Source organism: Camellia sinensis, chromosome 15, assembly GCF_055761805.1.
Source record: "Camellia sinensis isolate YWXY chromosome 15, ASM5576180v1, whole genome shotgun sequence".
In the NCBI taxonomy this organism is placed as follows: Eukaryota; Viridiplantae; Streptophyta; class Magnoliopsida; order Ericales; family Theaceae; genus Camellia; species Camellia sinensis.
Window position 1 is genome coordinate 72991536 of NC_138975.1, and position 26363 is coordinate 73017898.

General features: G+C 34.8%; 1 protein-coding gene across 8 annotated transcripts; it reads right to left on the minus strand.

The window, feature by feature from the left end:
* Nucleotides 1-665: 665 nt before the first annotated feature.
* On the minus strand, nt 666-22195 carry LOC114306187 (thioredoxin domain-containing protein PLP3B). 8 transcript variants are annotated; one of them, XM_028251372.2, is made up of 12 exons: nt 21870-22195; nt 20850-20918; nt 19411-19485; nt 16486-16574; nt 4925-5012; nt 4051-4125; nt 3922-3969; nt 3670-3812; nt 1990-2062; nt 1788-1849; nt 1088-1185; nt 666-1016 (listed from the first exon to the last, which is right to left on the minus strand). In XM_028251372.2, exons 5-12 carry the CDS (start codon nt 5006-5008, stop codon nt 907-909), a joined length of 693 nt encoding a protein of 230 aa, XP_028107173.2. In that variant the 5' UTR covers nt 5009-5012; nt 16486-16574; nt 19411-19485; nt 20850-20918; nt 21870-22195; the 3' UTR covers nt 666-906. The 8 variants fall into 8 exon arrangements, with proteins under 8 accessions (XP_028107173.2, XP_028107174.2, XP_028107172.2 ...); XM_028251373.2 differs by having other exon boundaries at nt 16486-16588; XM_028251371.2 differs by lacking the exon at nt 16486-16574.
* Nucleotides 22196-26363: the final 4168 nt, after the last annotated feature.

Here is a 26363-nt window from a genome sequence, read left to right on the forward strand (position 1 = left end):
ATTAGATATTTGGTTAAATGTATTCCTATTGGACATATCGTTCACCCCTATTTACTTTACAGGAAATGATGATACACTACTACAGAAATAACTCAGATCCAGCGGTGGTTCAGTTTCAATGTGATAGCTCAAGGATATTTTGGTTGTTAAGACTTATTGTTTTGTATTAAGATTTTAAAAACAAAACAGAACAAACAAACTTTGTTGTACCAGGCAAGTGCATTATATTGTTGTATCCCCTTGGGGCTTTTCCTTTGTAAAGTCATCTAATTCATTGAACTAGGAGTCCTGTATGCGGTGTTATGGTTATGTAGACTTGAAAATTGTAATCTTTACTGACTGTAAGTGATCGCAATAGGGCCATTTTGTAGTGCCCAGCCTCTGTCCCATTTCATATCAGAGGAGACAAAAGAAAAGAATAGGTTCATTTTATAATTTTAGAAATAAAAATATGAATAAATTTTTAAAGAATATAAAATATTCCTGATAATGATTTATAATGAATGATAATTAAAGAGTTAGTCACTGAGAAATTTCTTTCTATACTACTTGGAAGCTCTGCTAAACCACGTGCCATTCTATTCCACTGCTGCTCCGGCAGACCAAGAATGGCTAAAAACCTCTAGCAATAAGGGCCGCATACTGAATTTAAAATTCAGAGAAAATTTTTAAAAAAAATAATTACCAACACACTTTATAAATATTAATAATTAAAATCATAAACTTTTTTCATAAAATCTGTAATATACTAACTATAAGGTTTTCCAAATGGATCCAAGTCATCTGCATCCTGGGTTACTGTTTAATTTGAACTTCCTTTAAATTTGTAACCATGTTTCAAGGATTGGAGATCCAAATTTCATTCTCTTCCATATAAGAAAAAAGAAGAGGTCTAGAGGTTCTGATTCAGTCAGAATCAGAACCAAAACCCGTAGAGGATCTTACTGCCCTGCTCTTGCTTTCGTGATAATTGTCTTCTTCGTCTTCTTCATCCCCTTTACTCTCACTAATTATACCTGTAAAATGATTATCATTTAGAGACTTCTATTCTAGAGATGTAAAGTAGTCTAAATTGAAGTGTTATTACCTTTTTTTATTAGTAGATTCTGAAGTGTCTTCGTGGTGAATTCATCTTTTCCTCCCAAGTCTTGAAACCCAACCAGCCTATCTGCTGCAATTCCATTTCTGAAAGAGAATGTTGTAAGTTTTCCATTTAATGCAATTCCCTATACAGCTGTTCACGTAAAATACAAGAGCACAAGGCACATTTGGGGTTGCAACTCAGGGGGGTTGCAATCATCTTAGAGGCCAGCCTCATTTCAAATAGAATAAACTCAAAAAATAAAAAAATTAAGATTCAAGTTTTCAACATGCTATGAATTAGAGGTGCTCCCTGTCTATGCACATTCAACAGGTATGAAATAAACCCAAAAGTCTCCCTCAAGAGAAACCTCACGTTTGCAGCAAGAATTGATTTTATGTAAACACAAAGAAATGCATCCAATCAGATTTATAAGCATAATATGCGAAAATGAAACAAATAGAGAGAGGAGCCAGGAGGGGGAAGAGGGTTAACCAAGACTTCATATAAATTTGCGAAGAAAATGTGATTAAAATATCCAAAACGTTAAAGGATTGAACTTGCTGTGTTATCCATATATTAAGTTTCCATAAGAATATCAAATTGCAGCCATAGGCATATCAAATTTGTAGTCTCAGCCAAACATTGATCTACTCTTGCATTGGAAAAAATATTGAACAGATGAAACACAATAAAGATGGCTTACCTGAACAAGATGACACAAGGCAAAGTTTTGATTGCAAGTTTGGAAACAAAGAAAGGCGCATTCTGCATTTCATTTCAAATTATAAGAATCTCATATTTGATCTTGTCTCAAAGGTTAAAAAAATGAATGGAACCAAAAATTCAATATTGTAATTGCTACTAGCACCAGAGCATAAAAACTTAAAGAGCACATGAAAACTGACCTCTGCATCTAGCTTGACGAATTTGCAATCAATATGCTTTAGTGCAAGTGACTTCAAATGCTTGTCCATTATCCTACAAAAGATTCATCAACATGGTGGCATAGTACTCACAACATAAATGCATGTGCGTGTGTTGGCATGAGTTGTATGTAAGTTATGCATTTTATGTCAAAGGCTCTCCCAAGGCCTGGGATGTGCATATAAGATCAGAAAAAAAAAAAAAAAAAAAAGGCATAACCACAGAACATAAATGGAGCACTTCCTATAAATATTGTCCAAACAAAATGTTCAATGCTAAAGCATTCCAGTTTGCACAATCAGCAAAATGGACATTAAGGATTTGGACTACGATTTCTCTTTGTCCAAACTGTGAGTTTTCAAAGCATATATTGTGGAGCTCAAAATGTCTCAAATTTATTTGTAAACGAAATGGTTGTCTATTGTGTCCCAAGTTTGAAATACTTTCTAACCTCTCAAACTCTGTCCCTTGATTGAATGGAATGATGAAATATGATTCATGTAACCAACCCAAAAAGTAGAGACAAAGCAGTTGGCTTTCATAAAAATGCTCATAGAATTGAAAATATCACCATATAGTTAATATGTTTGTTTAGAGAATGCTGATAACCATAACCTTGAGGCCTCTCTGCATTGTGCATTTTAACTTAATACAAAGTTCATCTTTCAATTGAAGCAATAACAAATATCTCCATAACCCAATATAATTTAAGCCAACCTCAATTAGTAAAATGTGGATATGAATATTTGGAAACTATCAAAATGGGTTAGGGTTTGAGCACAATCATCCAATCCCCAATTTGACCAAGTACAAGTTATTATGCTTACATTGGTTTGGATAACTTAAATGCTGCCTAGCAGGGGTAGAAGAAACGAATTTGAGACAAATATCATTGTTCTTAAAACTCTACTATTGCAAATGAAGACGATATACTAAAAAAACATGTCCACCCCAAGCAATGGTTTATAGGTTGCTAAATCATTCAAAAATATTAAATAATTTTACAATATAAAGAAATTCACAGTGAAATATGAAACGAAAAGCAGCAGGAATCTAGGTTTTGATGTCTGTACTTCTTATTTTATAACCAAAATACTCAGATCATTGCAACCAATTAATGTCAATGGAAACCATTCCAACACAAATCAATACATTCATTGCAGACATCATAAAACGAAACCAGTAAGACAGCTAGGACTTGATTGAAAATTTTATTTCAATGTCTTCGTACTTCTATTATGCTAAGGGTGAAGTTAATAGCTCATCAAATAAAAATATTGAAGTCAAAAGTGACAGGGATATAAAATGAACAGCTTACAAATTGTACAAATGCTAGTGTGGTGTGTAAGCCCAATGCTACAATCCTCAATCAAGACCCTGCATCCTATCATTACTTGATTAAGTGGACAACATTTAGAAGGAAGACCTATACTATACATAAATGGTGAGATATATGGGCATGCTATTATCTAGATGATAGACAGTAGTTCACAAACAATTCTCAGACTCAATGAATATAACTTATCGAAAGAAGAAGGTTCAAGGTTAGCCAACCGTGTCATTGGTGAGTCCACTTATATGCATGTGTGCATGCACGTTTGTGTGTGTGTGTGTGTGTGTGTGTGTGTGTGTGTGTGAGAGAGAGAGATAAAAGGTTTTACTTGCATCGGTAAAACTCCCGATGGTAGAAGTGACAGATTACTTTTTCACTTCCGGTGACTTCACCCAAGAAGTCCCCTTCAGTAATCTCCCTGTACTCTCCATGCCCTTGCTTCTTCAATGCTTGTCGCTTCTCAGCTTCTTTCTAGTTAAATAAAACCAACCCTGGTAACTTTTTTCCAATTCGGACATCTTACCCCAAATCTAATAATCAAACGGCCAGAAGGTGCATTTAATAAGACTAAATTTCAGACCTTTAGAGCAGCAATCCTATCTGCATGCAATTTTTCCAGCTCGGGATCCTGATATCACCCAATGCAACTAAACCAATTTGGATACAGAAAAATAAGTGAACAAGCAGGAAGATGCACAATCCAACTTACATCCATCAAGTCATCAAGATCAACCTCCTGATTAATAGATGTAGAAGCATGTCCCTTCTCTTGCGCTAAAACTTCCTGTAAGATTAGTAAATGGAAACATAATAAAAAGTTGTTGTGTTTGGGAAGTTGGTTGGCCCTTTTTTTTTTTTTTTTTTTTGTAATTGATTTGATGATTGTAAGATAAAAGGTGAAATGATTGTGGGTTGGACGTGACATTTTATCTTATTGGCTATTTTAGCCTATTCTGTCTTTTAGTGGGCTATTTTAGCCCAACCCTCTTCCCAAAAAAGGCCTTAGTCCATTCAAATTTTCTGATTCCTAATTTTGTCCTATGAACCGCATTAATAACAACTTTAAGGCCAGAAAACCAAAGCAATGTTAGAGCCACAATGTTTTATTGTTTGACAGATGTTAACTTACATAATTACTAAAATATATTGCAATGTTAAGAAGGGTTCTAGATCTTAAGGACTTCAACCATTATTATATTTACAGTATGAGGGGGTGAGAGCTCCAAAATGACAGAACGCAACTTTCATGTTTGCATAAGTTGCGACATTCTAAAGGATAGGATGGGTAGACACACCTCACTAAGCTAATAGCCACCAACATTACAATCACACACAAATATAATTGACCAATCTTAGTTAACAAGAATAAAAGAACATCAAGCTAGCTGATTGTCTTTTTGTCCTAAGTTTGAAGATTTAGAGAACAAGCAAAGTATATGAACTAACAACAAATCCTTATCAAATATATATATGTATATAAGTAAACTAACAACAAATGAAGGACAACGGATGAAAAAGGGACACAGATGACCACAGAAGAAAAGAAGAAGAAGAAGAAGAAGACGGAAAAACAAAGAACACACCTTTTGATAATCACGAGCTGCTGCTGCCATAACATTCCCAAATGCTAAATTAGATAGAGTCGATTTAACTGAATTTGGATCCATCTCTCTATGTATCACCGCCAAAAAAAAAAAAAAAAAAAAAAAAAAAAAAAAACAATTTGGAAGAGGTAATAAGGATCAAAGAATGTACACAACTACTTACAATTTGGTCATTAAAAAGGAATATGCAACAACAAACTGTAACATATATTACACAAGGTTGGGGATGATGTTCACAATATGCATAAATAAGATGGTCTTGATGAGCATTCGAGGATATTCCAGTTTGAACTTGGAACAAGGGACATTAATTTGGCCCTCTAATGATCTTGAGTGTTAATTTCAGCAAAAATTAAAATAAAACAAAAGGTAACAATTTACATGAATGTGAATATCTCATAATAATCTTTGGCATCCTCAAATTGATAATTTTACACAAAATTCAAGCGATCAAAATGTGCTTAGAAATTGATGATACAGTTTGGTCGGATGATAGATGGGTCAGACAGGATCTGGATGCTCCACGGGTTGGCCGAACTTCAGGAAGGACCGAGGGGGTGGGGTTCCTTCCTGAAGACCCTCTGATGGTTAGGTTAGATTGGAAAAAAAGTCAAGTAGTTAGAGAGAATATGTATGTATTGATATCTTTCATACCTTTGTTGGCCTCTTGGTTTGCCATGCCCCACTCATGACTGCTCCCCTGTCTATGTTTTTTCACGCTGTTCTACCAGCTGTGAGTCTATGGCTATCTATAGCAAGCCATGGCAGCGTCACCATGTCACAGAAATCATGGAAGAAAAATGGGCGGCTTGTCTCTTTTTTTTGTCTGGCCATTGGGCCTAAGTTGGGTTAGGAATTACTTGGACGGCCCATTGGACCACCTATTTGGGCTATGCCCATCAGTAGTCCCCCATTCTCGAGTACAACTTTAGTCCAATGAAAGAAATCAAAAATGCCCGGTTTGCTATGCTCGATTGTGCTTGTATTGCTTGATCCTGATTTGACACGCCACTCAGTCAATTGCTTGATTTAATGTGATAGCACTCGGTCAAAATAATGCACGTTGCGTGTGCTTAATAAAATAAGCTTGTTGATTTGTTTGGCTTCATTATTCTAACAACTTAGTCCCAAAATTTTATAAATCCAGTATGATTCATCAATAGTGTGTGATCAGATAATTGTAGTTTGTCAGAATATGGCAAATAATTACAGTTTTTGCTTTAGACTTTTTTGTCTCTGTTATTATTTTTATGAAGACATTTTGTAAAAGCCTTTACATAGGCTTGTAGACTTTGCAAAGTTTTGGCCGTATTGGTGTGGTGCTTGTCAACAAAGTAGATATGTAATAATGTTAGGATGACTTTTGAGTTTTGTTTGCATATACGACATGTAGTCTATAAATTGGCTTTTTAGCGAACATAATAAAGTATGAAAATTCTCTCCATCTTTGGTTGCCTACTTCGTCACTAACTTCTAACTTCTCTTAACACCATAACTCCATCATAATTCCATAATAAACATTGTAAAAAGTTCCTTTCCCTTTTGTTTTATAATTGGTATCAGAGCTTGGCGAAAAGCTTTTGAAAGCAAGATCAAGCTATGTAAATATCTATGTATAAATTTTGATATATATATATATATATATATATATAAGTGTGTATGGTGTTCTTAATGATATATAAAAAAATAAAAATAAAAAGTCAAAAAATATTATTCGTCAAGTATAGTCTTTAATTGTGTATCATTTATACTTTATATCTTCAAAATTATTTGTTTCATTTATAGTTGTTGCAAAACTTATATGCTTAGTATATGTCAAAGCCCATATACTCATTAAGATCTTTTGACTAGTGGCCATAATTAGACATTTTTAAGTCTTCAAGATCATAAAGAGAAGTTTTAGGCACTAGATTATACACTAGGAGGGTCTTAGGTACTAACAACAATCTATAATAGCAATTAACCCTGAAGATATAATATGCTTTGAAAATACAAAAAATACTGTTAATAACAAATATGACCATAGTTTGTATATTACTTAAAACCCGTAAGTCATCCTAACATTATTACATATCTACTTTATTGACAAGCACCACACCAATACAACCAAAACTTTGCAAAGTCTACAAGCCTATGCATAGGCTTTTACAAAATGTGTTCATAAAAATAAATACAAAGAGACAAAAAAGTCTAAAGCAAAAACTACAATTATTTGCCATATTCTGACAAACTACAATTATATACACTGTCTACCCTCCCCGTTTTTCAAAGGGATAGACTGAAACAGATAAGATTTGGCTGATCTTTGCCGTCGTGTAGCGTCGGCTGAAAGGATTTGTCTGACCACTTTTCGCCTAATAATGCAGGTTGCTCCACGTGTCCTGGATAAAGTTGGAGTCAATCAAGAGACAGCTGCATGTGATAGTGGGGTCCACTATGCTTCTATCCTGTTGATGAGATTGTGATATTCTTCATCAGTCTCTGATGGAGGGGAATCAGAATCCTGACTGTATTGCTCATTCCGAAAATGTTCCTACATCATCCGCGGTCATGGCTAGTTCCAACGGAAGATCCAAATTATTTCTCTTTTTGAGATTTAATAACATGTCAAGAGCCTCATTAATTTGTGTATGAGACCTTCGATATGTTATGGGAAAATAGGTTACAAATAGTATTCTACCATCTGTGACCATGAATGGCAATTTTGCTGAGCTATGGATATTGGACGCTGCCTGTGAAATAGATATTAGACTGTCTATCCAATATTTTGTCAAAGAAAGTTTTTGAATATTTTCCAATCGCTCTCTCCGGCGATCTTCATCTAAATAATCATCTTCAAATTCAAAATCTTTAGTTTCTTTAAGATACCAAATCTGGTATGGTCGGAAAAAATGTTCTCGTTCCCGCCAACCAACAATGCTGGAGATCCAGAAAGTAAAATATTTACTCCATCAGAAGCCTTTTACTACCCATGAGAGCATTGCTTTGATGATCATTGGATATTCTATGCATTGGATTAGATCTAAAATTTAGAAAATAACTTGATTAGTTATTCCCCAATCTATATCTTCAAAATACCATATGTCATGATTTGCCATGATGGTTATTTTGGGAATTCCATCTTTAAAATTTAATTTATCATAAGATCGTTCTAAGATTTGTCTAATCTTATCACGATGATCCTCAACTCGATTTTTGATTAATAGAAAAATTTCTTTTGGAAGCAAAGTTCTTACTTTTTCAAAAAGACATTCTTTTTATTTGTTCAAAAACTAGATCAGAAAACTCATTTGATACGAGGTCTGATACCTGAAAAAAATTATTTATTTTTTCGAAATTAAAATCTTCATTCCAATTCATTTGTTTAAAAATATTGAAACAAAGATTTTGCAAATCTTTTAATTTAGCTGTTTGCTCAGCTAATTTCTTGGCCAGAACTCCCATGTGTTTTTGAAATTTCACTTTGTTGTCTATAATGTAAGTTTTCCAAACTCCATTGAGTTCTGTATAAATTTCTCTGAATATACCATGGTTGAAAAAATCTTTTATTTCAGATTCATCTGGTTTAGATGTCTGAATACTAGTTGGAACTGGGTTAGTTCTCATTTGACAAAAATTCTTTTGATAAATAGGCATAGTTGGTACACTGTAAAAAGCTTTTTTAGCTTTAGTCATGCTATCATATGATTTATGACTGGCTCCTGGAAATTCACAAACTTGCTTATTGCATTCATTTCAGTCTACATAAATTCCAAGTTGTTTTCCTGCAAATATAACATAAACCCTTTCTTGTCTGGGGATTGCTTTTTTAGCAATTGTCACCCAATCTCCTTGAGCGGGTTGTTTACCCTTGTCTATTGTTTCCTCTTGATCTAAAGGTCTTCTGCAAAAATTAAAAGCACTTGTTTAGTAATTTAATTTTTTGAAACAATTTCTACTAAGAAAATCTACAAGAAAATTGTTAGTACCTTTAAAATGTTCTGCCTCAAAAGTATATTCAGAAATTTTATTATATCAGGCTAATCTTCTTCCTTGCTCAATAGATTTTTTATTGATCAAAAAATCTCATACTGTCTTATTATCAGTGCGTACAATAAAATTTTCTTGGGCTAAGTAAATATGAAAACTTTTTATTGCCAATTTTATTGTAAGTAATTCTTTTTTAAAAATAATATATTTCTGTTCATTTGGTTTAAATGATCTAGAATTATATCCACAAATTAATTCTTCTTTTTGTAATTTTATGAGTACTGAATTTTTTCTTGGTCTAATCCCATTTTTTGATAAAGATCTCTCTCTATCATGCTATAAATTACTTGGTATTACTTAAAAAACACATCCCCAGCATGTTTCTGAGGCATCTGTTTCTAAAATTAATTTATCACCTGTTTTAAGAAGATAAACATCTGGTAAAGTTTTAACATTTTCTTTAATTTGTTTAATTAAAGCAACATCTTTTGTTGTCCATTCAAAAATAACATTTTCCCTCAATTTGGTTAACCAAGGAACTTCTACTTTTGAAAGATTTTTGATAAAATTTCACCCATAATTTAAAATGCCTAATAAATTCTGTAATTGTGTTATATTTTCAAGAGTATCAGGAAAATCTCGTACTTTGGACAAAATATGTTCCTGTAATTTTAAACCTTTCTGGTCTAAAATTATTCCCAAAAATTCAATTGATTTTTTTTCTAGTTCAATCTTTTTTGGAGACAAAATAATTCTATATTTTTGAAATTTTTCACAAAGTAATTTTAAATGTTTCTTATACTCCTCTTTGGTTGTAGAGAAGACAAGTATATCATCAATATAAACTACACAACAATCTTTAAGATCTTTAAAAATTGTATCCATCCACCGTTGAAATACCTGTGGTGCTATATTTAACCCAAAGGGTATAACATTCCAATGATAATGTCCTCTTGGGATACTGAAAGCTATCAATTTTTTTGACTCTTCAGTCAATTGAATTTTTCAAAATCCACTCTTACAATCAAATTTGCTAAAGATTTTTGATCATTTGGTTAAGTTAATCAAAACATCTTTTCGTGGAATAAAATATTCATCAAATTCTAAATTTTATTTAACCGTTTATAGTTAACTATCATTCGGGCTTTTCCTCTTTTAATTTCACCATGGTTTCTTACCATAAAAGCTGGACTAGAGTGAGGGCTTCTAGTTTCTTCGACTAACTTTTTATCTAAAAGTTTCTGGAGTTGAAAATCAAATTTATCTATATCTTGTCTACTATAGATCATTGGTCTTACTCTAATGATAACATTACGGTCTTTTAATTTCAAACTACAATAACGTGGACTACGTTGCCATTGTTTTAATGGATGTTTACTAAAATTTTCTTCTAAAATTTTATAAATCCAGTATGGTTCATCAATGGTTTTGATAATGGGGGTTAAATAGGTAGTAACTGCTTTTTGGCGGAGCCCATGCAAGACTTTTGTTTGGTTGTTTGAAAATAATTCGTGTGAATTTGCTTTTTGATATTTGTTGTATTATGATCACCATGGGACCTACTAGCTTTCTGATTGTTGACTATTTTGCTTGATTGGTTTTCATGTCTTTTGCTAAAATTCAATACTTATCTCCACGTTTGGAATTATTGAATTGACATGACCCCACTAATTTATTTGTTGAATGGCATACTTGATTGATGTTTTGTCAAGTAGTCCATAAAAACCTATGAAACACAGACACAGACATAGACACAGACAGGAGACACGAGACACAGCAATTTCTAAAAAATGGGGAAACGGACACGGACACGGACACGGACACGGACACAGCGGGGGACACGACGATTTTTTTGTTTTTTTTAATTATATATTTTTATGTGTTATATAGATTCATATTACATTCATCTTAAATCAAAATTAACAAACACTAACATAGTAACATTAATTCAATAAATATAACCACCACATCTAAACAAATTAATAGACCATCCATTCACAAAAAAATCATAATAAACGATAACAAGAATTAAGACGAGAAGGGAAAAACATTCAACATCCAACAATATTCTTCACAAAAGCACTAAATAAGAGAGGCAAAAGAAAAAGAAATAAAAAAATAATTAGCGGCCCTGCCGTGTCCCATGTTGTGTCCCCGCCGTATCCCCTACAAAAAAATCAATAAATTAAAGGGACACGCCATATGACGTGTCCCGTATGTGTCCCCGGCATGTCCCCATGTCGGACACTGCCACGGCACCGATTTTGGGGTATCCATGCTTCATAGATAAAAACTCTTCTTTTTCTCAGATTTCAAGAGACCCGCTACGACAATCATTCGAATCACAATGACTTATTTAGAGAGAGAAGCAAAATTGTTTCACTTTCTCTCTCTATATCCATATACCCAGAAGCCTGCGATTTTTTTGGGCTTCGTTTTGGGTGTGGAGAGAGGAATGAAGCCGTGGAGTGTGATGTTGTTGATGGAGACCATTTTTGGGAAGGAATGGAGTTGCGAGTGATCGTCCTGGTTTCTCCAAGCAGACTGGTCTCTCTCTCTCTCTCTCTCTCTTTCTCTATGTGTTTTCAATCTCTACTCACCATTCACTAGTTCGTGTAGTCTTAAAGGACTATTAATGGCGCGCTATAGTTTTCTTGGAGATTCATGCTAATGATGATGAAGAAGAAAAATTGAAGAGTATCAATTTCTCATGATTTTTTTGAGATAGATTCAGTTGACTCGACAGTGTTGACTCCAAGTAGCAGCAAATTGGCGCACACTTTTGCTAAGGTTTTGCATATTCAAGTTGTAGCTGGTATAGTCCCAGTTGATGGAATTCATAAAAGAAAAGGTCAAGTATGATAGCATATGCCAAGTGACAATTTGCTCAGTCTCCGTTTGATGTTGATAGGATTCAAGCTGCTGATCAAATGGTGGTCTTTCACATGGCGGTCTTCCACATGGTGGTCTTCTGCATGGCGGTCTTCTCGTATGGTGGTCTTCCACATGGCGGTCTTCCGCATGGTGGTTTCCACATGGCGGTCTTCCACATGGTGGTCTTTCGCATGGTGGTCTTCCGCATGAAAGGCATCGCCTTCGAAATGCTATAGGGCAGACAGCAAACTGATGTGTATTAGTGCTTAGTTCCACTTCATGATGTTGACCTCCTTCGTTTGTTCTTGTGCTCATCTTGGAGGAGTGTTTATCTGTTGCTTTTAAGTCTTCAACACCGCAAGGTTATATACCCCGGATGGGTGCCTTGGACGGTCAACTGATGGATTAGCTCTTACCACAAGGTTTGACTCAGTCTAACTGAGGCCTTGGATGGTCGACTAGTGTTTGGCTCTTACTGCAAGGCTTGACTCAGTCTAGCTGAGGCCTTGGATGGTCGGCTGGTGTTTAACTCTTACCGCAAGGTTTGACTCAGTCTGGTTGAGGTCTTGGACGGTTGGCTGGTGTTTGTTTTTGTCATGGCTTGTGGATGCAAAATAGCGATCAGATTGTAATAGCCTCTTTTCATTGATGATGGGATCTGCTCAAGTTTAGCTTATACATAATGTTTTGACAATAATTAGGTTGAAATTAGCACTTAACATAAGTAGCAAACTAAAGAACTGAAAGTGGGGATAACACATGAAACAAAAATGAAATGAAACTAGACAAAATAAAATTGGACCTCCACTAAAAATATCTCTTGAGGTGCTCGGCATAAAGAAGGTTTCTGCCCTAGGTTCAGAGTTGATGCTTGGGCTTGGGCTCTTTTCACTTTTTATTGGTTGGCAGGGGTCACGTCTCTACCTCCGTGCGGATGACCATTGAGTCTTCTGCGTTCATGTACTCCTGGGCCTTTGTCAAGAGTGCCACCATTGTGTCTGGGGGGTTTTGTGGGGTTTAGCTATGGTAAATCGGCTCAATCGGCCTTGGCGGATCAACTCCTCCACCTGATCCTTGAGGTTGATGCAGTCCTCTGCGTTGTGGCCATGGTCGCAGTGAAAGCAACAATATTTGGATTGATCTCGCTTGTCAGAAGGGCCTCTTAAGGGTCTAGGCCATTTCAAGTTATAATCATGCTGGATCTAGTGTAAGACTTGCTCCTTGGGCTTGGGCTCGCCTGACCGATCGGCTCGAGCTCGCCCGACCAATCGGATCTATGAATTGCTTGAACCGACTGGTCGGGCGAGCTGGAGCCGATCAGTCAGAGCATGAGGGTCAGTAGGAGTATCGGGTGGATCGATCAGGATATGGATTATGTTTCGGTTCAAGCTCTTTTCTTTAATCTTTGGCTGGTGAGGGTTTAGGCATAGAGTCTTGACAAATTGCCATAGAGTCTTCAGCATTTATGTATTTTTGGGTTTTGGCTAAGAGGGCTCTCATGGAGCTCGGAGGATTTTTAGAGAGAGGGAATAGGAAGTCTAAGGAGCGTAGACCGGCCATAAATGCCATTATGATGACCTTCTCATCATTCTCTTCAATTTGCAAGGCCTCAACATTGAAGCAAGTCACATATGTAAGGACTCACCCTCAGTCTATTTGATGTTTAGCAACTGAGTTGCTAGGCACCATTGGCGTTGAGCACCGATGAAGTGGCCCAAAAAGTGTTTGCTCATGTGGTCAATGAGGTGACTGAATTAGGCTTAAGCTGACTAAACCATAGTCGTGCTGACCCCTTGAGTGTAACGGGGAAAACGCAACACATGATCTCGTCAGGGAAGACATGGAGGATCATGAGTGTTTTGTAGGCTTCAAGATGGTCAATTGGGTCAGTCGTGCCATCAAATGTATCTATGGAGGGCATTTTAAACTTTGAGGGTAAAGGCTTATCTCTGATGGAAGCAGCAAAAGGAGAGATGGTGGTTCGGATAAGATCATCAACGGCCAAGTTCTTATTTTGCATGTTCTCCATGACCCCTTGTAGTTGGGAGTTCGAGAGCCCACAATTCCTCGTCCCAAACAGGGATATTGTCTCCTCTAGCATGAGGGGGTTGGATACTGCTAGCTTCTCCTTCATGGGTGGCAGTGTCTTGTTGTTGTTGATGGTGGTTTTGGAAGGACTAAGAGTCATTTTGGTTGAGTTACGAACCTTGAGAAGGGATATGTAAGCCATTCAGATTTGGCGGGGGTTCTCGTGGGGCAAGTGGTGGAAGAAGTGGTCCTTGTTGCTAAGAATGGTTGTCTTGGACTTGGTCTTGGTTTTGAGGAATGTCTTGTGGTGGTGGGGGTGGAGAAGCTGGTAGCTCACGTTGAAGTAAGGCGAGGATTGAGGCTTGGTTTTGTTCAGCCAAGCGGTTAATGCTGTTGGTAAGTTCGGTGAAGTATTGAGGTGGATTGATTGGGTTAGAGGGCTCAGCTTGAAGATTTTCGGTGGTGTGCTGTGAAGCTAAGGATCGTGTCGTAGCCATTCACTCCACACCGAAGATGGGTGATAAGGAAATCGTTTCCGCCGACAATGAACACAACTGTCAACCGAAAGGTTCCCACAGACGGTGCCCATTGATGATGCAATTTGGTCAGACGAGAGATGGGTCGAACAGGATCTGGATGCTCCACGGGTTGGCCGAACTTCGTCTTCCCAGCAAAACCTGCACCAAATCAGGTAGGAAGGACTTAGGGGCAGGGTTCCTTCCCATGTCGCGCTTGCGGGCTTCTGAGTACATGGATATAAAGAGAGAAAGTGAAACAATTTTGCTTCTCTGTCTCTAAATAAGTCACTGTAATTCGAAGGATTGTCGCAGTAGGTCACTTGAAATCTAGGAAAAAGAAGAGTTTTTATGGACTACTTGACAAAACATTAATCAAGCAAGCCATTTAGGGCTTCAAACAAACCAAGCCGAGCCGAGGTTTGCTGAGCTCGAGCTCGGCTCGTTTACTTATCGAGTTGTATATCGAGCTTGTATATTGAGCTTGAGCTTGAGCTTGGCTCGATAAGAAACTAGGCTCGAGCTCGGCTCGGCTCGGGCTCGGCTCAGCTCAATAATTTTTTTTTAATATTATTTGTGTTATTTAAATAAAAAATATTATTTATATTGTTTAATAAAATAAAAAAAAAATATTATTTATATTATTTAATATATAAATAATGTATTTATATTATTATTTAATATATTTATTAAATAATTTAAATAAAGATAAACGAGCCGAACTTGACGAACCGAGCTTATGCGAACTCGAGCTCAGCTTGTTTATTAAATAAGCCAACTAGTCAAGCTCGAGCTTGGCTTGTTTACTAAACGAACCGAGCTAAGCCGAGCCCTTAACGAGCCGAGCCGAGCTTGTTCATGGACAACCTGGTTCATTTGCAGCCCTAATACCATTCAACAAATAAATTGGTGGGGCCATGTCAATTTAATAATTCCAAACATGAAGATAAATATTGAATTTTAGAAAAAGACATGAAAACCAACCAAGTAAAGCAGTCAACAATCAGAAAGCTAACGGGTCCCATGGTGATCATAATACAACAAATATCAAAAAGCAAATTCATGTGAATTATTTTCAAACAACCAAACATAAGTCTTGCAACCAAAATTCAATTACTACCTAGAGTGGAACTAAGTTGTTTGAATAATGAAGCCAAACAAATCAACAAGCTTATTTTACTAAGCACACATAACATGCATTATTTTGACCGAGCACTATCATACTAAATCAAGCAATGGACTGAGCAGCGTGTCAAATCAAGATCAAGCAATACAAGCACAATCGAGCATAACAAACCGGACACTTTTGATTCCTTTCATTGGACTAAAGCTGCACTCGAGAATGGGTGACTACTGGTGGGCATAGCCCAAATAGGTGGTCCAATGGACCGTGCAAGTAATTCATAACCCAACGTAGGCCTAGTGGCCAAACAAAAAGAAGAGACAAGCCGCCCTCTTTTCTTCCGTGATTTCTGTCACATGGCGACGCTGCCATGGCCGGCTATAGATAGCCGTAGACTTACAGCTGGTAAGACAGCATGAAAAGACAAAGACAAGGGAGCAATCATAAGTGGGGCACGGTAAGCCAAGAGGCCAACAAAGATATGAAAGATATCAATACATAGATACTCTCTATAACTACTTTATTTTTTTTTCCCAATCTAACTTAAATCGGAGGGTCCTCAGTAAGGAACCCCACCCCCTGGGTCCTTCCTACCAGACTTTGTGCTGGTGCTACAGGGAAGCCGAAGTTCGGCCAACCCATGGAGCATCCGGATCCTGTCCGACCCCATCTCTCGTACAACCAAACTGCATCATCAGACATCATAATCTTAAAATCATCCGAACCCTAGACCCAGTAAAGGGGGAGAAATCTCCAGCTAGATTTTGATTGCCTAGAATTCATCAAAAAGAAAAATAATAATCTGGAACGAATTTGAATCTCGAATCATCGTGTACAACTATCAGATCACAAAATGAATAGATTTACTGTATCTAAATAGATTTAAAATATATATATATATATATATATGATCTTATACTTGGGTTGGTCAATAAATCTATATGATTAGATCCCCATTATAAGACAATTTGAAAGCAAACACATAAAGAAGATAATTTTCAAGAAAATGCAAGGAATTGCGTAGCCCTTACCACAAGATCTCAGATTTTAGAAAGTGTCTGCGTTCGAATAAATTGCTTTGCGAAGAACGGAGCCTCGAGCAGCAAAAGCAATGTGAGAACTGACAAGGTGTCGCTGAGTTTCAAAAGTAGACAAACAGAGACTGAGAGATTTGGGCTAAATAAATTAATCAACCAGTACGGTTTCAAAATCAGAGATATCTCACTTGGTTTTAATAAGGCTAATCAAAAGAAATAAATAAATAAATTTTGTATTCTACTTTTTAAAATTATATATAAATAAATAAATAAATAACTTTGAAGTGGTCTGTTTGTACATTATATCATGTTGTGGTTTTTAGATCATGAATTTAGAATTAGGGTGGATCGGTGGTGATTGTTGGTTGAATGGAAGTATAGTTGTAGGTTGTGTTTATTTGAAAAGAAAAAGAAAAATAAAAGGTGTGAAATGTTAGGTATTCATATTATACTTATTTTTTCTTTTTTTCTTTTTATTTTTAAATTCTTACTTAAATTCATAAACCAAAAACAATATTAAAGGCCCTTAAAAATTGATCTAACATCCCTCTCGAACTTTCAGTAATGGGAGAGGTTCAAAATATATATTTTCTTTTTGTAACCTAAGATCCCTCGCCCACACTCATATATCACACCCTCTCTTTATATATATATATATATACCAAATCTCTATTCATTTCTCTCTTTCGTCTCTTCTCTCTCTACCGTCTCTGTATTCTCTCTCTTTCTATATATATATATATATATATATATCTGTGAATTTTGGTCCACACTACAAATCTTTGATTAGGGCTCTCTCTCTCTCTCTATATATATATATATATGTACCCGTTAAATTGTTTTTCTCATTCCATCAAACCGAAAAAAATTTCCTCATTTAAAAGCAAGTAAAAAATTTAAATGTATAATATATACATATATACACAAACATATATATAAACACTTGCTATTTTAAAGTTGAAACTTAAATTGAACTCAAAAGATGATATCAAGGACAAATATGAAAAGAAATAAAAGTCTATTAAACTTGGTGTAGTGTACTATATATCATTGTTCTTATGTGATGTGATGTGATGTGATGATATACAAGAATGCCTACGCTTTTACAGGAATTAGATATTCGTGGTTCTTGAATACTAACCACCATGAAATCAAGATCAATTATCAAACCCCCAAAAAAAAAAAAATACAATCACAACTGTTCAATCTGGAAGACAAGAGGAACACAAGAGGGCAATTTGAAAGTCTCCTAAAAATCTGAAGCTCCAAAGACTTTGATCTCTACAATCATGCATGGGAGGAGAATAGGAGAGAAGGGTACAAGAAATGGGAGAGAGTGAATTTCAAACTTGATCTTTCTCTATAAATTTGGGGGAAACTTCCTCTCTTCTTGACTTGGTAGCCTTTTTTTAGTTCATACTAGTTGGACCCCCACGTGCTCCGCGTGTGCGGGTCGTGGTATTGGGGGCGGAATGTTAATTGTTTGAAGAAAAATTCAATCAATTTGATAGAGTCGTCTTTGTATGGTACAAAATAACTGTACAGAATCTGTCTATTGAAATTCATAGTAATCAATTTTTTTTAACAATTAAAAGGAACGGATACGATTTGATACGGATATGGCGATGTGATAAAGCCTCAAAAAAATTCTTTTTTATTTTCGTTCTATTTCTCTTTCTCTTTTTATTTCTCTAATCAAATCTTTCGACCAAACACAATGTTAAAGATAAGAATAAGAAAAGGAAAAGAAAAACTCATGTATGTTAGTTGGTAAAAAATTACATCAAGAAAAGTGTTTGCGGGATTTGGGGTGATCACATTCAACTTGCAAAAATGTAAAACTATCTTGTTCAAATATGGTTGTGGAGATATGGGCAAGATGGAATTCAAATTCTCCAACACTTAGGTTTAATTTTTTATGTTAATTTTTTCATACACTTAGGGTTCATCTATACTCTTTTCTTTCTCCAATTCCCAACTCAACCAAATATTAGTTTGGAATCCAAATCCTATCGATTCTTTTTTATTTTCTTTTTATTTCTCTCTTTCTATTTCTCTACTTAAATCTTTCAACCAAACACAATCTTATAAGATAAGAAGAAGAAAAGAAAAACTCATTTATGTTGGTAAAAAATTACATCAAGAAAAGAGTTTGCGGCATTTGGGGTCATCACATTCAACTTGAAAAATGTAAAACTATCTTGTTCAAATATGGTTGTAGAGATATGGGAAAGATGGAAACGAATTTAGTTCAAAAATGCAAAAGCTAAAGCTCAAGAAAGTATGTATGTTAGATAACCTTTAACAAAAACTAACCTTTAACAAAAACTCTATCATCTGCTTGAATTAGATATGTATGTTATTATAATTGAATTTCAGCTTTTATCACTATGAAGTCAGTAAGTTTAATTGTTTAGAAGCACATTATTTTGTTTCAAGCAAACAAACAAAAGAAAAAACAGAGCTGTCCATGTACACCTAGAGTTTTCCCCAACATTTGGTGAATCATATGTTGGGATTTTTTTTTTTTTTTTCAATTTGGGAAAAATAATTTCACATTCTGGTTTTCAATTTCTATGTGTTTATTCGTTTAAGCATATGGTCAAGTATATGGTGGATAAAAAGTTTCACATTCTGATTGTCAATTTATGTGTGTGTTTCATTTCGGCATATGGTCAAGCACATGGTGGGCACACCATTAAACAATTGTGAGGAACAAGAGCAGAGCTCAAAATAGACAAGTTAGAAATAATTGCACAATAGATGAGGAAGAGGATGAAAAACAACAGCAATTACAAGCATAGACCAAAAAAACAGCAACAAATACACTACCAACAACAACAATAGTGACAATGGAAGAATGAATACATGTCTCACATTTAACAGCAACTGAAAAATGGAAATGGAAGAAGAGCATACCTCTTTTGTTTCTTTGATAAAACTGATAGTGATTTGCAGCAGTGAAATTGAACAATTTACACCTCTTTAACACTACTACAAAATCATAAATAGATCACGGATTTTAAGTGTGCTGTATGTTATTTAATCACGGATTTTTTATTTTGTCAAAGTGTGATCTTTGAGAGTATAATTGTTTAGGGTCATTTTCGATCATACTTTTTGACCATCATTAAAAAATAATTTCATCACATGTTTTAACCGTGATAATAAACATTTAGATCAGGAATTTTAAGTGTAATCAATAACTAATAAAACCTAAGATTGAATTTAAATAATCCATGATTAATAGTGAGATAAGATCATAGTTATATGCATTTCTCATCACAATTAGTGCATGTGATTAAAAAAAAAAAAGTTGAACCACAAAATGTGACTATCAAACACAACATATCAACCGTGATTAAAATCTGAACAAAACTAATATCTAAAATATAATCAATATTATTTTTACAAAAATTTCCTTTGAATCACAACATTGACCACATATGAATAGCTAATAACATCATATATTTCATAAATAAAAGTCTAATGTTGGAAAAATATATACAAAGAAAGTTCAGGAATAAAAGGTTTTTTAATGTGATTACACAATAAAAATCTCATTAAAAAAATGAAAAACTTAATTAAGAATAAGCTAGTTAATAGGGGGAGGGGGGGAATATATAGATATATAGAAGCAATATGGTATAATAGAAAGAGTAGGGAACAGAACTTGGAATTCTTATAACAAGCATAAAAAATAATTAGCAAAAATTGTAAGCAACTCAAGGAAAACATATATAGATACAATATGGTATAATACAAAAAAAAAAAAAAAAAAAAAAAAAAAAAAAAAAAGAAGAAGAAGAAGAAGAAGAATAGGCCAGTTAATAGAGGGAAAAAAAATTAATGATACATTATACATTCAACTTAGAAGCTATGGATAAATGAACAATATAGACGTGGCAATCATATAAGCCTAATTAGATAAAGAATTCCAAAATCAACACCATAATATCCCACTCCACCCCCAAAAAAAAAAAGGATACAAAAAAAAGGAAAAAAAGGCCCTTCGACAAAGAAACAAAAAGAGGAATCCCACAAGGAGAAAAGTAACAAGGGCTCCTGAAGATCAATTTCCTGGATGATTTCAAAACAAAGTAAAAAATGACAATTAAATCGATAGCTGCTAATTCTTAACCATCTGGAGAACAAGACAATAATGTGTTAAGGCTATCATAACTCAAAATCAACAATACCCTACAAAATAAATACTAAGCCAAACTCAAGCCAAACTTAGTTTAAGATGTTAGTGCTCGAACATCAGCATTATTCACATTAGTGGCAGTTAAATAGATTAAGTTATAAGCAAAATATCAACAGATAGCACTCATGACAGGTCAAAAGAAAAAACTAACCAAAAGTGGATCTCCTTTGGTTGAATTGACAATGGCGTTCATATGGGAAATAGCATCAGCCTTATCTTCCTGCAATGGTAAAAAATAATGAAGAAAAGTTAATGAATTATACGCTCAGTAAAGACTACTGAAACATTTAATATTACTGCAGCTACACTACATGAGAAACAGCTAGCAAGCAGCAATATAGAGCACATATTGGGATTCAGTTTCCTCTTTGAAATGATATGAGCCTTTCCTGAATAAGTTGTGTTTGAATCCCAATATGTTTCCCGAGTAAGTTTAATGGATGAATCCCAAATTTTTCCCAGAGAAAGTTTAATATTTGATATGTTATAGGCCTTCCCTCAATCTGCTCCTCATGAATTTGATATGAGTAGTCAATTTCATTTTATTATCAATCCATTACTTGCATAAATCCTTTTTAAAAAGAACTAAGTGAGGAGAGAAAGGGGGCATTTTTTTTTTTTTTTTATCACTAGATTTAAGGAATTAGAATACAAATCTACCATGTTTCAAAATGTGCATTCCCAACTGAAAATCACAATGAACTTTTCGATAACTTTCATCATCACTATAATAACCCATGTGTTGTAATGATGATGTGATGAATAACCTAATCAACATAATCTCTTGAAACACCATGGCTAGAAGGGGAGGAAAATTTTTGAAGGTACGAAACCATATTATAAAAATTCAGGTGATCAAAAAGAGTTCCATATCATTCACAAACCTAAAACAAAAAAATTGGAATCCAATACCCAAACTGAAGGAAAAAGAAAAGAAAAGAAAGTAAAAAGAAATCTCTCTAAGTATAAGCTTTAGCGGTGTGAAAAATTAGGCTTTTTGCTCTATGAGAACAATAGTTTTTCTATGAATTTGGAGATCCAATCATAGATTACAAATTAGGTAAAATCATGCCGTTCTCATTCTATGCAAGGATAAATTTTTATCAAAGCTTTCCAAATAGTTTAACGATCTTGAAAACTGAAGCATATATATATATAAATATATGTTCACCGTTCGCAATGCTGTGTGAGGCTAAGATGGTGGCTGCCACAGTTGCTGCGATGGTCGAGATGGGGCGTGGGGTTACCGCAGTTGTTGCGATCGAGATGTAGACGAAGGGTCGCTCAGGAGGGAGGAGCAGCGACGGTGGTGAGGACTGTGGGTGTCGACGAAAAGGAAGAGGCAAAGTTGCTGCTGTTGTCGTGGCGGAGAAGTGAGTGAGTGAGTGAGAGTGAGAGAGAGAGAGATATGAGGTGGGGCACAGATTGTGCTGGGAAGAAATAGTAGATAGTAGGAAGTCATGTTAATCCACCCATTAATCTATGATGGATTGACGGGGCATTTCCCTAAGCCAAAATACTAAATCAATTTTTAAACTAAGTCTAATTTTGAAAGAATTTTTAAAATAGGCTAAATCGTGGTTATGAATTACGAGTTTAACATATATGTGTCTCTCTCGCGTAGAGAGAAAATCTTAAAATCGTGATTACAAAATACGTTTTTGATTAATAAATCGCGGTTACAAAACGCGCTTTTAATTAATTTTTTTTTCTTCTGAAATAGCTATTATGAACCACGATTTTATCCAAAAAAAATTTTCTTCTGAACTTGCTGTTTTGAACCACGCTTTTATCCAAAAAAAAATTCTTCTAAACTCGCGGTTCTGAATCACGATTTTTGCCAAAATATTTTCAACACAAATTCATTCTGACACTATGACACACATATATATTTATTCAAATTCATTCTGACACTAAGACACTATGACAAACATTTTCAACACGTTTTCTGTCTCTCTCACACTATGCCACACATATATATTTTGTAATAAAATTGAGACTAATATTATTTTAATATATAATTTATAATATAAATAAATTTTATTTTATAAAATTGAGACTAATATTAAATATATATAATAATAATTTATAATAGCAAATAATAATCAATTATATAATTTTTGTAAATATAAATCATTTTTATATAATTTTAGAAATAATTTTTTACAAATTAAATTGAAACAACCATACATACGTATGTATATAACCTGTCCAAAAGTTAAAATGATAATTATTTTTTACCCTTAAATAATATTTATTTTTTATTTTTTATTTCATAACCAAATTAATTTTAATTTTTTAAAAAAAAAAATTCTAAAAATCAAACCATATAACGATCCCGGTTATCCCTTTACTATTCTGTTGTTTTCTGGACGCGGTTCCGTGGAGTTAGTAGTTGTACCTATCGTGTTGTCAACCTTTAAACTCTTTTGTTTGAGTTTTAGAATGTGTTGGGCTTGGTTGTTACAGGTTGGTAGAGCTTTAGCTCCTATTGTTGTTGTCCAGTTTTTGAATGGTCCGCTCGAGCGGGTCTTCTTGCGCTCGAGCGGGGTTTACACACGTCCAGTATTTCGTGCCTCTGCAAAACTTCTGCAGATGTGTTTTCTACGCTCGAGCGGTCGCGCTCAAGTGGGTACTCTGGCGCTCGAGCGGGTAGTACCTTTTGGTGTAAGTTCTGGGAGGGAGAAATCTACGCTCAAGCGGACTGGTTTTCGCGCTCGAGCGGATGTACTTTATTCTTGTGTCTTGGCGCTCGAGCGAACCTTCTTGCGCTCGAGCGTACCTAGCTTTTTGTCCTTGACACTCGAGCGTTGTGTTATCCGCTCGAGCGGGAGAGTCGTATATCAGTTGGCAGCTAGGCTATTTTAAATCACTTTTTACATTTCCTTTCTCTCTCTTACTTTCCCAAAACCGATTTTTGAGAGCTCCTCACTCTAAAACCTAACTTCTCTCTAGGGTTTGATCTAGTAGGAGTGTTTTCCTCACCTTGAGCCTTTGTAAGAAGTGTGTTGATCATTAAGGGCTACATTTTGATCCGAAAAATTTGGAGTTTGGAGCACTTTGAGTTTGGTCCTTTCCTCCGTTTGAGCTCTAACTTCGAGGTAGGGATATCCTACTCCATCTTATAAGCTTTGTCTTTGAATTTTGGCATTTTGATATGTTTGGAGTCGTTGGGTAATTTTGAGGAAGTTTGGGTCTTGTGTGATTTTACAAAGTTGGGATTTTATTTATTATTATCTATATGCATCTTGGGCATAGAGAGATGAGATAAATGTTGGATTGTTGATGGAAATTAGACCTTAAGGTTGTTTCGTTAATTATGGGAAATGCCCTAATTGCATTGTTAAATCAATTTATGAAATAAATGTGAGAAATGAGAAAAGGAATTGAAAATGTTGGAAGTGGGAATGTATGGGATTAAAGGGTGTAGTTGGGATATTTATCACTCACCAAATTGAAATGTCAATATTTTATCTGTTGGAGCTTTTATTTATCTGTTTAGAAATAATTGCTTGGACAACCAGTGGAGGGTAGTTTTGATTGTTGTAGACAATACATGATGATTAGGCAAATTAAAACTAATCGATTAAGTGTACTATTGAATATAGCGATAGGAATAATAAGTTAACTTTATGTATTAATTGGTTGTATATGATAACTGTTTGTATACATTGTTTGTGTGGGAGGAGAAACGGGCTGTACTCCACGGTTTATTGAAAGAAAGGGGCTGGACCTCTAAACCGGAAATTGAAGTGCAGATACAGCTCATATGCTTATCTATTGAAGTGCAGATACAGCTAATATGCTTATTTGTTGGTGTATTGATATAGCTCATATGCTTATCTATTGAAGTGCAGATACAGCTCATATGCTTATCTATTGAAGTGCAGATACAGCTAATGTAATAACCCGACCCTCGTACATGTGTTCTGATATATTTTCAGTCCCTTTATTCTGTGTCTTTAAATGTTTATTGTGAAAGTTCATAAGAAATTAAGTTTAATTAAGTGAACCTTATAATTATAGATCCATATCTGTTTAATAAGAAAGCATATCTGTCACAATTATGATGTTCAGATCAGAAATTGGAAGCTTTAGAGGCTTAATTACCTGAAATTGATTTTACATCTGAGATCAGCATAATTTTTAAGTATTAATAAGCATTTTTGTAGAAATTCGATTAGGGATTATTAAATTTTGTCTTTACTCATTTTTAGACATATATGTTTATATGCTTCATTTCTTTGACTTAAGAGCCATACAAAAACAATCTCCTGAGAGAGAGAGGAAAGAAAAGAGTGGAGGGGAAAAGGAAGTTCTCCAAGGATGGAATTGAAGAAACTTAGAGGGTTAGTAGAGAATTTAACCCAAGGTAAGTCTAATCCTTATTGATTAATCCTCCTCTTTGAATTGAGAAAGAATCCCCTTATATTATGATGTTCAATGGTTAATTAAATTGTTGTTTCTTATGTTGAAATGAGTTGGAAGGATGTATTGAATGATCTAGTGAGGAATTTCATTTTATTACTTCAATTATAAAGCTTGAGTTACATGAATAAGGGTTGCTTATATGTGTGTATGTGTAAGGAATTGGAAACATGGTGGAATTAGGTCATGTTCATAAGTTTTAAAGATCAAAGATCCAAGTTATGTTGAGATTGATATATGTTATGATGTCTATTTACATGTTTTTGAACCATATTCTAACCATTAAAGGATCTATTTTGAGCCTTGAAAAAGAGTACCAAAAATTGGATTTTTGCTGAATTTTCGAACTGCTTTCTGCCAGAATCGCCGCACGTGCGGGGCTTCTTGCCGCACGTGCGGCCCAAACTGCAAAAAATTGTTCGCTCCGTTTTGCGTGCTTAACCCTCTGGTATTTTTGAAATTCATGTTTGAAGTTCCTAAGATGCCTATTAATTCGTTCGAAGTGAAATGATGCAGGAAATGAATTAAGAAAGAAAAAGAACTAATGTCTAAGTTATGTATGTATACAGGGCGCATTCCAGGAGGGACAAGCACTCTGTTGTAGCACTGTGAGTAGTACAAAAATGTACATTTTATCTAATGTTGACAATTATTGTTACTAATGCTCTGTTCCTTGTAAGTGTTATACGAACATTTATGACAATTGGAAAGCAATGTGAACTTATATGAACACTGAGAGATTCGCGTACGTCGGTATGATTTTGGAATCCTTATGTTCTGTTAATGACGAATATTAGCCATTGTTATTTATCAGCATACTATGTTATTTCTTAGAGAACAAGTGGAACCTATAGTTATCCTTGAAGAATGATATTTGTGTGAATCTAAGATTATGTTACGAAGGGACCCAAGATCGTTTAGAATTTATGATATGAATGTAAAGGTTTACCATCAGTATGCAACCCACCTAAGAATATGAATTATTCTATTTTGTTAAGCGCATGATAATGATATGATATAACAAGAAATGCTCTGTTTTCTATTAACTTAATGAATGATTATTCATATATGTGGAAGTATTCACATCATCTTTAGCACAAGGCCCTTACCCAGGGGTAATAATACCGTGGTTCCAATGATTAAGTTACAAGTTTACGTATGTTCTAAGTTTAAGTCTGTTATAAGTTTACGTATGCTCTAAGTCAAGAATGTTACAAGTTTATATCTATGTGACAAG

Excerpts from the sequence above, each read along its gene's own strand:
- LOC114306187 (XM_028251369.2), bottom strand. The coding sequence starts at position 4,266 with ATGTCACGTCCAACCCACAATCATTTCACCTTTTATCTTACAATCATC. Across the intron at positions 3,813-3,921 it reads ATAGGATTGCTGCTCTAAAG|AAAGAAGCTGAGAAGCGACA; the intron begins GTCTGAAATTTA and ends TTATTTAACTAG. Across the intron at positions 1,850-1,989 it reads TCGTCAAGCTAGATGCAGAG|AATGCGCCTTTCTTTGTTTC; the intron begins GTCAGTTTTCAT and ends AATGAAATGCAG.